Source organism: Vigna unguiculata, chromosome 2, assembly GCF_004118075.2.
Source record: "Vigna unguiculata cultivar IT97K-499-35 chromosome 2, ASM411807v1, whole genome shotgun sequence".
Classification (NCBI taxonomy): domain Eukaryota; kingdom Viridiplantae; phylum Streptophyta; class Magnoliopsida; order Fabales; family Fabaceae; genus Vigna; species Vigna unguiculata.
Window position 1 is genome coordinate 26057595 of NC_040280.1, and position 18256 is coordinate 26075850.

The window sequence follows — 18256 nt, forward strand, 5'->3', positions numbered from 1 at the left end:
TAAATAAGTTAGATAGTATTAAGGTAAAACTTAAAATATAAGCTACCATGATTGCAAGTTTGTATTTTTTTTTTCAATTTAATTTTTATGAAAATATTCATTGTTTCATATTAAAATACATGATATTTCTCTTAAACAATCAATTTAAATTATAAATTTAATGTTAAAGTAATATCATCAATTTTGTAAAGCCCACTATTAATCTTAGGATTTTGGATCCAGCTTTAGTAAAAAGGTCCAAGTCAACTAACTTATATTATTTTGAAAAATCTCTAACACAACTTCTCTCGTTCACAAAAAATAACTTACATTCTCTTGCTCTCCTTTGAAACAGAAGCTGACCTAGGGTCTTTGTGAGATCTTTCTCTGACCTTACCACACGCTCTTTCCGTTAAATGTAAGTTGGTCGAACCCAAAACCTCCATCTTTGTTTCATTTCTGTTCTTCAGTTTGGGATTTTGTATAAAGCCTCATTTTTGTCTCTCCATGCTCTTACGCAGTCCTTTGGTTTGTTCCGGAGTTGTGGTGCTCATCTCTACCTAGAGCTTTCTTCTCGTCAAGAGTAGTAATAATTCGAGATAAGGGAAGCTAGGATTTTCTTTAAGATTTTGAAATGAATTGTTTATCCTAATATTTAATTGAACTTGATGTGTTGGATTGAGGAGTGTATTGAAATTGGATTGGTTGTGCTTCCTTTTTTTTTTTTTGCTTGGAATTTTTGGTTTTTGAATGCTGAAATTAGTGAAAACATGTTATTATAGCTTAAGCGAGAATTTCCAGTTTAAGCAAGATCAATCTAGCCCAAGAAGCGAGAAAATCTAGCTTAAGCAAGAATAGCATAATTTCATTTTGCTTTGTGTTCTAAATTTAGCTTAAGCCAGAATTTCTAATTTAAACAAGAATTTCTAGCTTAAGCGAAAATTGTTGCAGAATTTTAATTCTTTCTTTTAACTTGTGATTGATTAAGTTAATGTTAAAAATATGATGTATGAAGTTATGCATGAATGATGTAACATTTTTTTACTTGTACTTGATGTGTCTAGTTTGGGTGATAATAATTCTGAGGTAACATGTGGAATGTTGATGATAAAAGAATTTCAAGAGAAATTCTTAGTGATGGTGTGGTTAGTGTATGTCTTGATATATGAGATGTCTATATAAGGAAGGTATTCTGAATATTAATAATCACTCACACTCATGTAGCGTAGAGTGATTATGTGCTGAGAGTGACAGGAGATCCTAGTCTTGGAAGGTGTTTGAGTTTGAGATATATTGGGATTAACCTTGTGATTGATTGGGTGATAACCCCTTATGGCTAGACTATGCAGAGTTTAGAAATCAATGTAGGTGCATACTTCCTTAGAATTCTATATCAAGCACATAATCCGGATATCAAGTTAAGAGTCAGTTGGATATTTAATTGAGTGAAAACTTTGTGAGTTAATATTTTTTTTCTCCATGTATGTGTTTCTTAGGTCATGTACTTTAACTATATTTACGCATGAATGTTTAAATACACTAGCTTACCCTTCTTTTTTTGTGTTTGTTTTCTTATTGTGTTTTCCTTTTTGCAATGATCACCAAATGTTGGTGTGAGCAGATGTTGAGATCTCTGATAATCATCAAGACGGTGAAGATGATGTTGTGTAGTCTAAGTGTATTAGTTATTACTCTTTTGAGCATCTTTTGAAAAACTATTTTCTTATTTAATTCCTTACTTTGTTGAGCAATCTTTTGTCAATCTATTTCATGCACTCTCCACACGTTTTTATCCTGGAAAAATCGTTCACTCCCAGCACGTATTTCTTGATTTTCTGAATTCAAAGTGTCAAATAAAGAAATCGTACGAGGGTCAAACGTTTTCATAGATAAGATCGTTCTAGGATTACACATTTTCCAGTTAGAAAATGTGTGGGAGTACCACGTTTTCTCTTATTTCTATTTGCACCCCTTTTCCTTTTGAACGAACAACCGAAAAAAATACTAACATCATACTATATCTTTTTACGCTGTCATTGAATCACAAATTATAATATAATTAAAAAAATTGGGTTTCATAAAAATCACATCATATCAAACAAGTTAACGCGGTACATAATATCAAAATTAAAAAATAAAAAATAATTAAAATTAAATATTTAATTTAGTTGACCATATTGTTATACATGTTTCTGAAATCATTTGTTTTACTCCACATTCTTTGATTATATTTTAAATTGTATTTATCATATATTTTTTAACTTTTATATTCAAGATCAAATATTTTTTCCATTAAAGTAACACATTTTTACTGCATGGGACCGTATAATTAACCATATTGTTATACAAATTTTATAGCGTTAATAATTTTTTTTTTTAAAAGAACTTAATTGAAATACTTTTTTAAAAGAAGAGATTCAATTATATATTTTTGAAAGTAAATATCTAATTTGACATATTTAAATGAAAGTAAATATCATTCGGACTAATTAAATTTAATTAAATTTAAGAATTATAAATTGATGATGAAATTTAATGATAATTACATTACCAACATAAATATTTTTCAACAATACAAATTCAAATTTACCGATAAGTATTTCCATTAATAATTTAGATTATAAGATCTATTAGTAAAATCTATTATAATAAATTCCGTCGTTAATCTTGCCTCAGTAATTAAAAAATTCTTGGAGAAGATATTTTCCGATAAATCATCTAAAGAAACATTACATTCATGTTAGAATAATATACCTTAAATTTTTATCGTATATAGTATTTAAATCTTTGTAACTAATAAAAATTTTAATTATAAAATTAATTTTGACAAAAAAGTTAAAAGATAAAGTAATAAAGATTAATTTACAAAATAATGTGTATATATTAATAAAAGTAGAAGGGTGTAACACATGTTTCTGATAGGAATGATATAAAAGATATTTTCATAATAAATCTATATTTAAATAAAAATTAGTGGAACTGTTAACATTTTTTTGAAGTAATACATTTTCTAGTAGAAAAATTAATATGCGTTATAATAGTATAATATATATATATATATATATATATATATATATATATATATATTAAAAAATTAGTGACTAAAAAATTATTATTCATTATGATTACAAATTTAAATATTAATTTATAAAATAAATAATTATTAGTTATTAAAATAATTATAATTGATCATTAATTAATTAAAAATTAATTTATTAGGAATCAATTATGATTTTTTATTTATAATATTAATTATTTTAATAATAATTAATTTTTTTTTTATAAATTGGTATTTAAATAGGTATTATGGCTAACAACTTTCGATAATAATAACCTTTCATGCTCTTTCAAGTTTCATAGACATAAACTAGCAAATTAAATTTCTTTATGCTCTCTCAATTACATAAAATCAATAATAATATTGAGAAATGAATATATTTAAAGAATATTTAAGAAATGTTGTTAGAATTAACTAAAATTTATGTGTATAAAAATAATTGTAAGGCTAAATTATTAAAATGTAATATATGAAAATTATTTTAGGAATTGAGCGTAGCAGAAACAATTAACAATCCAGAATTTATAATTTAATGGCAGATTATTTTTAAGAAAAGATAAATAAAAATGTGTCAAAAGATCATAGTTAAAGAATTATATTTGACAAATATTTTGATTTGACCCAAATTGGTCCCGCAACCATTGTTAAGAATAATCAGCACGTTCTTAAAATATTATTTACTTTAGATTTTGTCCTTTATAGGTACATCAAAGTGTAAAGAAAAGTATATAAATTGTATTTAACGTTGATTTTTAAGTAATGTAAGACTTATAAGTGTAATGGAATAAAAGTGTAATGGAATAAAAGATAATATTCAAATAATATCGAAACCTTAAATGGAATGAATCTTATCTTTCTGTAATAGTAAACTGTGATACATGTGTGTCAAAAAGCCTTACTGTTAAAATAATACACGCCTATGTGTTGCATTGGCGTGAAGGAAAAAAGCAATGGTCGACTATACTTTACTTCAATAAAATAGAACCCATAACTGGACTTTTATATTTATATATTGTTGGAAAAATGATTATTAATTAAATTATTACAAATGGATAAGTTGATTTGGCAAAATCCAACTATTTAATGTCACTATTAATTTTGTATTAAAAAAATCATTAGGCAAAGGAATGATAATGTTAATTTTTAAAGTGGTGGGAGAGATTCCAATTGAGTTTACATTGCCAACGATTTGTTGGGTAAGTGATCTCAACACCACAAGTCACTCACTACATTTCACTACATTTGCTCGTGTTTTCCAAAGAAAACTGGAACAAATCTTTGCTTGATTAATTAAGAGCTATATTATTATACAATATTATACTATGTGTATTATATAAAGTTAATGGTTTTCATATATTTAAATTTAAAATTAATAAATATTTTTTAAAGTGTTTTTTTTAACTTTTCTTATTTATATTTGTAATTTCAGTTTATTTTTAATTGAATTAATATTTTCATGGAAAGATTAACAATTGGACTTAATATCTTTTAATCTGAGTCCGTATAAGATAATTTGTGTAATTTTCTCTTCCATATTCTCCCTGGTTAACTCTTGTTATTATAAAGAAAAAAAAATTAATTGAACTTTGATATTGAAAGGAGATAATTTTAAAAGCAATTTTTTTTGAACAAGTGGAGAAATTGTATTCGCTTGGTGTGGTGTTGTTGCATCACGTTAATGGAATGGAAAAACAATTGAAAAGGGTATGTAAGTTGAAAGAAGATGAATGTGCTTTGTCAAATCTCATGTGGTTGGATCTGTTATTTAAAAATGATTACGGCGTCACTATTTTACTTTTCCTCCTGTTTTTATATTATTGGTGATTCGGTGAATAAGTAGTTGAAGATAGAGTTTGGCAACTTAGATACATTTCTTGTTTACCACTACACTTCTATCATTGCGTTTGCGTTAATGCCTCATTTCTTCCATTTTCTCAAATATATAAGTTTGTTTTCGCCTTTTCGGATCGGAATGAAGAATATTAAACCACGTAATCTGATTTGACTAAGTGCTAAAACATGATCATCATTCCAACATTTTTTTCCTCAGTGGAAACTTGCTTGATCTCAGTTAATTCTTTTTGTCTCACGACACACAACCTCAATGGGATTCCTTCATGGCTGCATTACACAAAATCTAAGAATCATAACCACCTGGAAAATACGAGGTTGAATATGACATGCCACGTTTTGCGACATTGTTAAACGAAATCGGGACAATGGTTCTAAGTTAGATATATACATACATACCCATATATATTGTTGGGAATAATAGGTGTCAGTTAAGGAATTCATTAATAAAATATAAAAAGTTAAACATTATATAAAAATAAAGGTCTATAATATCATTGTCTTAGGATGTGTTTTTATGAGTGGAAAGATTTGAGAGAGAGGAAAATGATTGATTTGAGTGGATTTGAAGACAAAGTTTGTGTTTTTTTAAGGGATTTGAAGGTGATGGTGAAGTGGATTTGAGAGTAATTTTTGTAAAAATTTGTGTAGAATTTGAGTGATGTGACTAATAAATAATAAAATTTATTTTATAAAAAAATAAAATTACCAAATTGTCCTTGTTATTAAATGTAGTATAAAATGATAATTAGATAAATTGTAATTAATTTTGAATTTTTTAGTTCATAAATTAAAATATTAAAGATATTTATTAATTGAGAAAAATAAAATATTTAAGTGCTGGAATCGGATACATAAAAAATGGATTCGGGTAAGTGGAGAAAAAGGAAGAAATTGGAATCGGATACATATGTTTCCCTTTTCTTTATCTTCTTTATCATCCACAGATAACCTTCACAAAAGGACAATATTGTAAAATATTCTTTGTCACCCACAAATCTCCTCCAAAGTGGCGAGATGGTATCACGACCTTTTTTTGCAAATCGTCGCTCTTCTTCGCTTGCAAATTATTAGATACGAACGTCAAATTCACTCGTATATCCATCATTGTCAATTCTTGATGATAATAGTAAATATGTGCATACGAACATAACCTTAAGATTTTAGGGTAAAAGTAGTGTCAGATGTCTTATATGGGTAAGACCATCGGCGGACCTATTCAGGGACTAGGGGGAGCCATGGCTCCCCCAAACTTTTAATTTTATTATATATATATATATATATATATATATATATATATATATATATATATATATATATTTAAAGATTTAAAATTTATATTATTATATTATTTTTATTAAGTTATATATATATATATATATATATATATATATATATATACATATATTATTTTTAGTGTTTAAAAAGTAAAATAAAAATTAATTTGATGGATTAATAATTGGATTAAAGAGATTAAAGTTCTATATCTGGTTATAAGGTTTTTCAAAACAAGTTATCAATAAAGTGTGAAATAAAAGAAAGACAAATTAGGAAAAAGAAATTGAAAAACATAGAAGATAAATAATGCATACTCACACGATCTCATGAATAAGTATCCTAGTAGGATTTATGTAAGTTAGATTATGATTCTTCTATTACGATATTTCTTCCAAATTAAGTTTCCCCAAATTAGTATGAACCCTAATTATGATTTTAGGAATTTTTTGTATGAAATTGGCATGAAGCCTAATTATATTTTCTCAAATTAGTATAACCCATTGATATTTTGTATTTTTAACTGCATATAATGAATTAGTTGAATAGTCTTCAATTGAAATAAAAATTAGAATACTCATTCATGTGAATTCAATAAATTAGAAAGATTAAAAATTGAAAAATTTGAATTGCATGGTTTAAGTAAAAGAAATAATTTTTTTAATTAAGAAAATTATATATAAAAAATATAATTTGGCGCCCCTAAATATTTTCTCCAAGTTCCGCCACTGGGTAAGACTAATGTCATTTATATATAGTATTTAACTTTGTCTATTTTATCCAATGTGTGACTTTGACTTACTTAGATTAATGTGGTCAGTCACTCCGAACCATCAACTCTAATACTACTTATGAGTTTATATATTTTTCATATATAATTATAGTTATAGAGAAATTATTGTTGTTATATATATATATATATATATATATATATATATATATATATATATATATATATATATATATATATATATATATATATATATATATATATATATAAGGTGGGGTTGGTACAAGTAGAGAATAGATTATTTCAAAGTTCTTTACATAAAATGCTGTTATGAATAATTTATATAATATAATGCATATACATTAAGCACTTTGGTGCACTTATAATTATTTTTTAATATTTTAGTAAAAGATTAATATTGTTGTTATTTGAGCAATTGAATGATGTTGATTTGAGTACTACTAAGTTCACACTTTTCTACAAATTTTGAATTAATCTTTGACTAAACAGAATTACTTATAATCATGTTGGTCTGAACAAGAATGAGTATTAAATTTTTGAACTTTTAACTTTTTGGTTCTTTTTATTATTTTACTAGAGAAAAGATTTTTTCTTTTTACATATTATTACATCTCACAGTCTAAAACTACATTTTAGAAAAACTATATATCATTGCAGTAAAAACAAAATGCGACTCCTTTATATAAAAGCTCTGAAGAAATTATATATTTTCTACAATGATATTAGTCTGTCAAGTTTATCCTTTGAAAAGGATTGAGAAGTGATCTTCAAAATGTCAAATGTGAAAACTTTATACTAAGAAAATGTTGGCATGCTGGCCATCATTACAGTAAGTTTCAATGTAATTTATAGTTGACTAATTTTTTTAACTGATATATTCAGAACAGTGGTAGTTAGGAACACACATGTAGTGTGAACCTAATTACATGCCATTAAATTAAAATTAAAATTAAAATTAAAATTAATTCCCATCATGAACATTGAACTCTACTATTTAAGCCCTTCCTGTGTCAGAGGCAATTGTCAAACCAATATACTCTTCCAATCTTCCAACCAAACACAAATATAGCATTCGGATCATCCTAGATATCTGTCCACCTACATAATCATTTCCAAAATCTATCTGCACTGTCTTGTACTCTGAACCAAATGAACACTTTTTCTCTCCTGTTTCCTTCGTTTTGTTCTGTAGCATGTCTTCCCATGCTTGTCTTCTTTATTATCAACTCTCTCTTGTGTATCCCAACCACAACTGCCTCTATATTAGGAAACCAGACCGACCATTTGGTGCTGCTCAAATTTAAGGAATCAATATCAAACGACCCTTACAAAATCATTGCCTCTTGGAACAGTTCCATTCATTTTTGCAAGTGGCCTGGAGTTACATGTGATTCCATGAATCAAAGAGTTGTAGAGTTAAACCTAGAAGGAAAACAGTTGCATGGTTTCATACCACCCCATATAGGCAATCTCTCTTTCCTAACCAGGCTTAACCTCGGAAACAACAGCTTTTGTGGAAAAATTCCACAAGAACTTGGTCGGTTGTTACAGTTACAAAACCTATCTCTCACCAACAACTCTTTGAAAGGAGAAATACCTGCAAACTTGACAAGATGTTCTAACCTTAGAGAGTTACACTTGTTTGGTAACAATTTGGTTGGTGAAATCCCAATGGAAATTGGCTGCCTGCAAAAGCTTCAAGAACTGACCTTGGCAGTAAACAATCTCACAGGAGCAATCCCATCTTCCATAGGGAACCTTTCATCTCTCGTTTCTCTCTCAATCGGTGTCAATTACTTCGAGGGAAATATCCCACGAGAAATTTGTCTGCTCAGAAACTTGTCATTGATGTCATTGCATGTCAACAAGCTGATAGGTACATTTCCTTCTTGTCTCTACAATATGTCATCTCTTACCATTATTTCAGCTGCAGACAATCAATTTAATGGCTCCCTTCCACCAAACATGTTCCACACTCTCCCTAATCTCCGAGAGTTCCTTGTTGGTGGGAATCATATCTCAGGTTCAATCCCAACTTCCATTGCAAATGCATCTTTCCTTCAAACACTTGATGTTGGTACAAATCATTTAGAGGGCCAAGTTCCAAGTCTTGGAAAGCTGCAATACCTTTGGTTCCTTAGTCTGTATAGCAACAACTTAGGTGAGAATACGACAAAGGACTTGGAGTTTTTAAAATCCTTAGCCAATTGTAGCAAGTTGGAAGTGGTTTCTATTTCCTATAACAGTTTCGGAGGTAGTTTGCCAAATTTTATGGGAAATTTATCCACCAAACTTAGTCAATTATATCTTGGGGGTAATCACATATCAGGAAAAATTCCTGCAGAATTAGGCAATCTGGTTAGCTTAACTATCTTGACCATGGAAATTAACCACTTTGAAGGGGTTATTCCAGCCACTTTTGGGAAGTTTCAGAAGTTACAGAAGTTGGAGTTGAGTAGAAACAAGTTGACAGGAGATATTCCAGATTTCATAGGCAACCTCACTCAGTTGTATTATTTGGGCATGGCAGAAAATATGTTAGAAGGAAAGATTCCTCCAAATATTGGAAAATGTCAAAATTTACAATACCTTAACCTTTGGAAAAACAACCTTATAGGAAGCATACCCTTAGAGGTTTTCAGTCTTTTCTCGTTAACTAACTTACTGGACTTGTCACAAAATTCACTGAGTGGTAAGCTTCCTGATGAAATTGGCCGGTTAAAAAATATTGGGAAGATGAGTGTGGCTGATAATAATCTGTCTGGTGAAATTCCTGAAACCATTGGAGACTGCATAAGCTTGGAGTACCTTTGTCTGCAAGGAAATTCCTTTCATGGAATCATACCTTCCTCTTTGGCTTCACTCAAAGGTCTTCGAGTATTAGACATGTCACGAAATCTTCTCAGTGGATCAATTCCTAAGGATCTACAAAATATTTCTTTCTTAGAATACTTCAATGTATCTTTTAACATGTTGGAGGGTGAAGTACCATTTGAAGGTGTCTTTCAAAATGCAAGTGAGTTAGCCTTGACTGGGAACAATAAACTTTGTGGCGGTGTTTCACAGTTGCATCTACCACCGTGTCCTATAAAAGGTAAGAAACCTGCAAAACACTTGAATTTTCTATGGATCGCAATGGTGGTAGTTAGTGCAGTTGTTTTTCTTCTCGTTCTGCCATTTTTTGTATCTATCTACCGGTTGAGGATAAGAAACCACAAAAATCCATCGTCTGATTTGCCAATTATAGACCAAGTGGATAAGGTTTCATACCAAAACCTACACCAAGGAACCGATGGGTTTTCGGTTAAAAATTTGATAGGATCTGGAAGTTTTGGCTCCGTATACAAAGGGACTATTGAGTTAGAAGGAGAAGAAAATGTTGTAGCCATAAAGGTTGTAAACCTTCAACAGAAGGGAGCTCAAAAGAGTTTCATTGCCGAATGTAATGCCTTGAAAAATATCAGGCATCGAAACTTGGTCAAAACTGTAACATGTTGTTCTAGCATAGATCACAGAGGCCAAGAATTCAAAGCTCTTGTTTTTGAGTACATGATAAATGGAAGCCTAGAAAGCTGGTTGCATCCAGAAGTAGAAACTTCAAAGGAGCCTGCAAGATCATTAAACATTGACCAAAGATTAAACATTATCATTGATGTTGCTTCTGCTATTCACTATCTTCACTACGAATGTGGGCAAGCCATTATTCACTGTGATTTGAAGCCAAACAATGTTCTTCTCGATGATTGTTTGGTAGCTCATGTAAGCGACTTTGGTTTAGCCAGAAGACTCACAACAACTATTGCAGTTTCTCCAAAACAAACTAGCACTATTGAAATAAAGGGCACAATTGGTTATGCTCCTCCAGGTACACTGTTTAAGTTACGAAATCTTGTAAATTTAGCCTTTCTCTCTTCTGCATCATTTAACTTGAATGTTTTGATCATTTTCTCTTCTGCATTTAACCAATTTCAGAATATGGAATGGGATCAGAGGTGTCTACAGAAGGCGACGTGTACAGCTTTGGAATTCTTGTTTTGGAAATGTTAACTGGGAGAAGACCAATAGATGAAATGTTTGAAGATGGTCTTAATCTTCATAACTATGTCAAAATTTCAATTCCAAACCACCTTCCACAGATTGTGGACCCAATTATTCTTCCAAAGGGAATAAAGGTGGTTGCTAATGGCCAAAATCTTCCTTCAATGCATCCTTTGGTAGAGAAATGCTTACTGTCACTTTTTAGGATTGCACTTGCTTGTTCAAAGGAGTTGCCAAAAGAAAGAATGAGTATGGTTGATGTCATTAGGGAGCTCCATTTGATCAAAACTTCATTTTCTTCATGAAAGATCAATGGAGGTCGGATACACGACAACCAAAAATGTTAAGATATGTGACTTGTATTTGTATACACTCAAAGTCTCACTTTGAATAAAATTGACAAACATATATATAAGATCCCTAATAATATTTATTTTATTTGGCATGTATCAATATTAACACCGATATTTATTTAATAAAAAGATGTATTTATTTTTATGTTTTTTCAATTTATTTTAAGAAAATCAAGGTAAAGTCAATTAAACTGATGTTAATATAGCACTTATACAAATATTTATTTATTAAAATAATTATTTTTTAAAAACTAACCGTTTGCAATAGGTTAAGTCAACGTTAATAATATCACAATGGTGTCTTTGTTTATTTCTTAATGCAACATCATTTTTTTTTTAATTTTCCACAACACAATGGTGTCTTTGTTTATTTTTCTTACTTTTTAAATGTGATTTGATTGTAAGAAACCCAAAAGTAAAGGAAGCTTTTAATTTTTTCTACTTTTTATTTGTGATTTGATTGAGACAATAGAAAAAACCCGAAAGGAAAGGAAGTTTGGGAAGAACCGTTGAATATAATATCTAGTATGAAGAACAAATGGATGATTTATGATGTTTATTCTTATGATTTAATGATGAAATAATAGGTTGTGTAGGTGCAATTAGATGCACAAACTAATTTTGTTTTTTTAAGAAAAATTATTTTTTATTACTAATTTTTAACAACTTATTATATATATATCGATGGAAAATAACAAAATTTAGTGACGGGATTATAGTAAGAAGTTGCTTTTGTAAACCAACTTTATTTCTGGTTAAACAAAATACAGAGAAAACAGCTAGGCAAAAATATTTATTTTAATATATTTGGCATAAATTAGATTTAAACTTTCAAAATTATTTTTTAAATATTGACAAAAATATGAATAATCCTTTACGTCTAGCAAGTGTTTTGGGCTATTTCCAACTATGAGCTCAGCGTGTAGTATGGACATAAATATGAACTAAGTCTACATACCACAAATTCCTTCAACGTCATTAATTTGAGAGTAATAAAAAACAAAGTTAGGCATGCTGCATAATTTTTCGTTTTTCGTTTTTTGGTAATAGGAAAATTCATTAAAAAATACAAGATGTACCGGATATAGCTGATTATAAGAAAAACAAAAGGAAGAAATGTTAGGAATAAGTGTAAGTCTAAGTTTCTCATTGAATATAAATGAGAAAATAGAACACTATATAAGAATAAAAGACCCATAAACTTATTTAAGGTTTCGGGGATTTTGGGTTGAGAGTGATATCATATACTTTATGTAGTTAGGCTCATGTCTCATCGGTGTTGTATCTTTCTGGTGAAACTCCCTCTGTAAATCCTAACAAGGGATATTAGAGCCGATGGTTAAAACCGAAAAGTTTCTACATAACTTTTCTTTCTTAATCTATATTTAAAATATATAATAATTTTAAATAATAAAATTAATATATTAAATCGATATATTTTGAATAGCACCAAAATCTTAGAATGTGGACTCATGAGCCAGCTTTTTTTCTTTCCTAGTGATTAATTGCATTAATACCACGTATCCTTCTCAATCCTCATGCTTATCACGTTTTATTTTCCTTTGCGTTATAATCTCTTATCATAAAAAGAAAATAATTAACTTCTTACTAACTCATTTCTGTGAATCATATCATATACATCTTGCTTTATTTTATGTATAGTTCACCGTGTTACGTTATTTTTAGACTTTATTTTAATACAGAAATACAAGATGCCCAATTTTATATTGGAAAATTATATGTTGATAGCTGGACATCATTAGAAGCAACATTTTTTAATAATAAAACACATGGCAATGGAGTGCGAGTGGACATAAAGTGTCGCAGTTATTTTATTAAAGGAAAATCATACTAGAATTTTAAGCTATAAATTAAAATAAATATAATTAGAATATCGTTATTTTGAGTCTGTATATGAGAGTGTTTTTTTATTTGTTGGGTGTGAAAATATTATCAACTTTTATTCAATATATTTAATTTATATTTTAATACAAATGTAATATTTTGTAAGATAATAAATTTCTTTTGTATAAAGTCTACTTAAATTTAATAAGAAAATGACGCTTTAACTACTTTTTAAATACAAGTAATTAATGATAAAGTTTAAGAATGATCAAATAGGAGATATGACATGTGTCTAACTTTCCGCGAAAAAGATCCCATTTCTGGTTTTATAAGTACAATGTTTACCCTGTAGTTGCTTACGAAGAACTTGCTTTTCATGTTCAGAAACAACTCTGTAGTGAATTTTCTGCTTTTGCCCGTGCAGATTGCGTTAAATGGCTTCGAACAGTTGCGGTGCAATTTCCGTGAGGCGCAGTGAAGCGCAAGTGGTGGCGCCGGCAAGAGCTACACCAAGTGAAGTGAAGTATCTTTCGGACATTGATGACCAAGAAGGGCTTCGCATGCGCTTCTCCTTCATCATGTTCTATGAAAGGGACGACGCAATGAAGGAGTTTGATCCTGCCATGTTCATCAAAAGGGGCATCTCTGAAGCACTTGTTCACTACTATCCCTTGGCCGGGAGGGTGGCGGAAGGGCCTAACAAAAAGCTGGTGGTGGAGTGCAGCGGCGAGGGGGTTATGTTTGTTGAAGCTGAGGCTGATGTTGCGTTGGAGGAGCTTGGTGACTCCATTGGACCACCTTGTCTGCATAGGAAACACTTCGTGTATGAAGTCCCTGCATCTCAAGGAATTCTAGGCTCTCCTTTGTTGTTGATTCAGGTAATCAAATCCAAATTTTGACAATGATTCTGTGTGTAAATCGAAGGGGACTAAACCCAAACTTAAGGACAAAAAAAAAACATATTTAATCTATATATATTAATAAATGTTATGCATGCATTAATAATATTAATAGGTAAAGATAGTTTAATTACCCATTCGCAAAAAAGATGTATGCATATCGGTGACTTTTATTTGAGTATATGATTTTAAGAATTCAATTATTAAATAAAATTATTGATAAGAAAATATTAATTATTCAAGAATTATTTAAATTGAATTTTATTTATTTAGATTTTGTTATTTAGTTTCATGTGATTTTAAAAGATTAACTTTTCAAAATTTATATTCTGTGAGTATATTATGTAATTTTATTTAGAGTATATTTTAAAATAATTATTTTATCTTAGGCTATATTTTAAATTGAAAAGAATTTTAAAATATTCATGTATACTTATATATATATATATATATATATATATATATATATATATATATATATATATATATATATATATATATAATCTAGACATAAAAAATATAACTTTTACAAATAATTTAACTCTCTCTCTGTGCCTGTGTGTATGCATTTTTTAAATATGTGTGATATTATATTAGTAGGTAATAATATTGTAATGTTATTAAGTTAATATATAAATTAAAATTATATTTATTAAAAATAAAGTGAAATATATTAGAACAGATGAATAACCATTGATAAATAAAGAAGAAGAGAAAAAACAGAAATAGTCGATTTTATAAAAAACTTGTAAAAGTAACGGTCAATTTTTAAAAATTTAATAAATTATTATGTTTAAAGGATAAAATTAGTATTTTAAAATGTGTACACAAAAAGGAGAATCCCCAACTTGTAGAAGTAACGGTCAATTTTTAAAAATTTAATAAATTATTATATTTAAAGGGTAAAATTGGTATTTTAAAATGTGTACACAAAAAGAAGAATCTATTTATATATTGTTATAGATATATATTACATGAAAATAATGTAAAACATATTTTCAATAAATGACACATGAAATATATATTTCTACATATAGATTATATATAATATAATATCTAGAAAAACATATTGAAACCTTTCTTCTTATATATACATATACATAACATAACCAATAAAAGAACAAAATATGGTAAATATTTCTAGACAAAAAGAGATAGACAAGATAGACAATAATTAAATTAATAATTAAGACAACAATTAAATAACAATAATAATACCTTGACATTCAACTTTTAGATAAAAAATATATTTGTTGACAACAACTTTTATATAAACAATTAGATAACAATCTTTTTAATAATGAAATATTGAGATGAATGATTATAGCTTTAAAAGGTTATTAATTATATCTTTGTCACATGAATAACATATGTTTGTAGAATGATCATACAAACGGATATGTATATGAAATATTCATCGGTTTTTCTTTAAAAATCAAAACCCTAAATCGTCATGTCTCAGGTGACTCGTCTTTCATGCGGAGGGTTCGTATTTGCCGTGTGCATGAATCACGTTGTGTGCGACTCTTTCGGGCTGGTTCAGTTCCTCAACGTGGTGGCAACAATGGCAAGGGACCCACACGCCGCAATCCAACCACCGGTGTGGAGAAGAGACATATTTAGCGCACGCAACCCTCCACGTGTAACTTGCACACACCACGAGTACGACAACGTTGTCCAACACAGTACTACAACCACTTCTTCACACTCAACGGAGAACACCGAAAACTTGTCTCACGAATCATTTTTCTTTGGGCAGAAAGAGATTCAAACACTTCGTAATCATCTTCCCCATAACCTTCGGAAATGCTCAACTTTCGAGTTACTAACGGCATGCTTGTGGAAGTGTCGTACAATGGCGCTTGATCTCGACCCGAACGAGGTGGTTGGTGTGTCGAGTTTCGTGACTACTCATGGTAAGGTGAATGTGCCAAAAGGATATTATGGGAACGCGTTTGTGTTTCCAATTGCATTATCAAAGGCTGGTTTGTTGTGCGAAAAGTCGTTAGGGTATGGTTTGGGTTTGATCAGAGAAGCCAAGGGTCGAATGAGCGAAGAGTACGTTAGGTCAGTGGTTGATCTTATGGTTCTGAAGGGGCGTCCTATGCATAGGACACATGGGAATTTCTTTGTTGGGGATATGAGTCGTGTGGGTTTTGGTGAAGTTGATTTTGGTTGGGGAAAGCCCGTTTATGGAGGCCCTGTTGGAGCCATACCATTAGTAAGCTACCTTGCAAGGTTCAAAGATGGGATTATGGTGCCAATATTGTTGCCAGAGTTTCCCATGAAAAGGTTTCTCAGGGAGGTCACCAAAATGACTAGTGAAGAGGAGTTTAATCTTAGTCCCGACATGAAAACAAGAGCTAGATCCATGATATAACGTTGTTTGATCTGTCATTTCCATTTCATAAGGTTGTTTTAAGGTTTTCAAAAGCATAAAGCTGAAAGTATAAACACAGAAGCTATGTTATCTTACCACTTTTGTTCAGTACCGATAACTCAGTCATAGTGAGTGCGTACCGTAGTGTTGGCATCGATCATCCATAGTTTCTCTCTTTTATCAAATAAAAAAATATGGTAAGAATATTATTTATTTATTTTTGGGAGCAATTCCACGTGGCAAGCACAAATGAGAATATCTAAAGTTACGATTTTTGAACCATAGAATTTATCTTTAGTTAGCAATTAATTTATTAACACTTAATAAGCTCACATTACCCTCTATAATATTGAGATGATCTTATATAGTGTAGAATAAAAGGTTGAATTTTTCATCTCCACCGAACTGGATGTTAATTTTCTTTGCTCTGCTTTACTTTTGAATCCATCCCGTAAAAGTTTCTTCTGAAGTAATTTTCCTTCATTTGGGCTTTACTACACATTTTGTTGTTTTTAATTGGGCATTGCTATGTTTGTGGATCCATGTGCTAATGTGGCAATTTCTGCCTGCAGCACCTTCGTAACTTTCTTTATCTTCATATAAATGATTTCCAAAAATAGAAAATGACTTCCACATTACACAATTTGGAAATCTATAATTTTAACATTTTTTATGGCTAGAGAATTATATAATTTATAAATATTTTTTATTTTCAAATTAAACAATTTAAAAATAAAAATAACTTCTAAATTATAAATTTTGGAAATAATAAAATGGGAAAAAAATTAATGAGGATAAAACAAAACAGTTATAGAGGTGTACTAATAACATACTTACTAATTTTGTGTTAACTTTGGGAGAGTGATTTATCGAAGATAGAAATTAAAGTTTATTATGTGTTCATTTATGAGGTTTTGAGAGGAAGGTATAGAAACGATTAGCAGAGGATGCAGAAGATTACCAATCTCGTCAATAATGCGCTGATTTACGTAGATTGATGGGTTTAATTACCATTTGACCCTCTCATCTCTCTCATGTGATGCCATTTCAGGTGAGTCTCCAGATTTTTTTTTTTATATTTGTGTGTGTGCAAGTTGAGTTCTGAAATGGTGTCCATGTGAAATGGTGAGGAACTCTTGAAAGTTGGAACATATTCAGGCATGACGAAGGGCATGCGAAGTTGGAACCCATTCACTCAAGTGGTGTGTGCGAGTTGAACGTGGAGAAGGGATCCGATCCCGCTGCAACTAGAGAGAAAATGAGAGATCTGATCCCGACTGAAGTGGATTGGTTCTATGGCACTTTGTGCAGGATTCGATCCCATTTTAATGGATCAGATATGGGGCTTCTTAAGGATTCGATCCCCTTGTCATGGAACGAATTTGTGCTTTGTAGTATTTTTTTTTTCATTTGTAGTGTTTAAAAAAAAGTTATGGAAATAAATTTACTCATATAAATATCAATATATACTACTTATTAAACCAAGGGCAAAATGGTAATTTCATTAATACTTCTATTAAAACATATTTTTTAATCTATCATATCCATTAAATCTTTCACAAACTTTCACAAAAATTACTTCTGAATTTACTCACAATCACCTCTAAATCCCTTAAAAAAAACACAAAATTCACTCTTAAATCAACTCAAACTCATCTACTCACTCTCTCTCTCAAATACTCTCCCCCAAGTGAACACAGCGTAAGGGATTTTATGTAAGCCCAAATAAAAGTCTAGATTAAATATATTTTTGGTCCTTTTCTGTAAAAATTGGAATTAGTCTTTCATTGAAACTTTGGACCAATTTAGTCTCTCATCTTTAGAAAT

The 18256-nt window shown here is 29.7% G+C and overlaps 2 protein-coding genes across 2 annotated transcripts; both read left to right on the forward strand.

The window, feature by feature from the left end:
• Nucleotides 1-7942: 7942 nt before the first annotated feature.
• LOC114169576 (probable LRR receptor-like serine/threonine-protein kinase At3g47570) lies at nucleotides 7943-11343 on the forward strand. The gene is made up of 2 exons (XM_028054804.1): nucleotides 7943-10779; nucleotides 10887-11343. The coding sequence occupies exons 1-2, from the start codon at nucleotides 8064-8066 to the stop codon at nucleotides 11255-11257; spliced, it is 3087 nt and encodes a 1028-aa protein (XP_027910605.1). The 5' UTR covers nucleotides 7943-8063; the 3' UTR covers nucleotides 11258-11343.
• Nucleotides 11344-13406: 2063 nt separating this feature from the next.
• On the forward strand, nucleotides 13407-16622 carry LOC114173108 (methanol O-anthraniloyltransferase-like). Its single transcript, XM_028057331.1, has 3 exons — nucleotides 13407-13482; nucleotides 13575-14028; nucleotides 15512-16622. Exons 2-3 carry the CDS (start codon nucleotides 13585-13587, stop codon nucleotides 16427-16429), a joined length of 1362 nt encoding a protein of 453 aa, XP_027913132.1. The 5' UTR covers nucleotides 13407-13482; nucleotides 13575-13584; the 3' UTR covers nucleotides 16430-16622.
• The last annotated feature ends 1634 nt before the right edge of the window (nucleotides 16623-18256 follow it).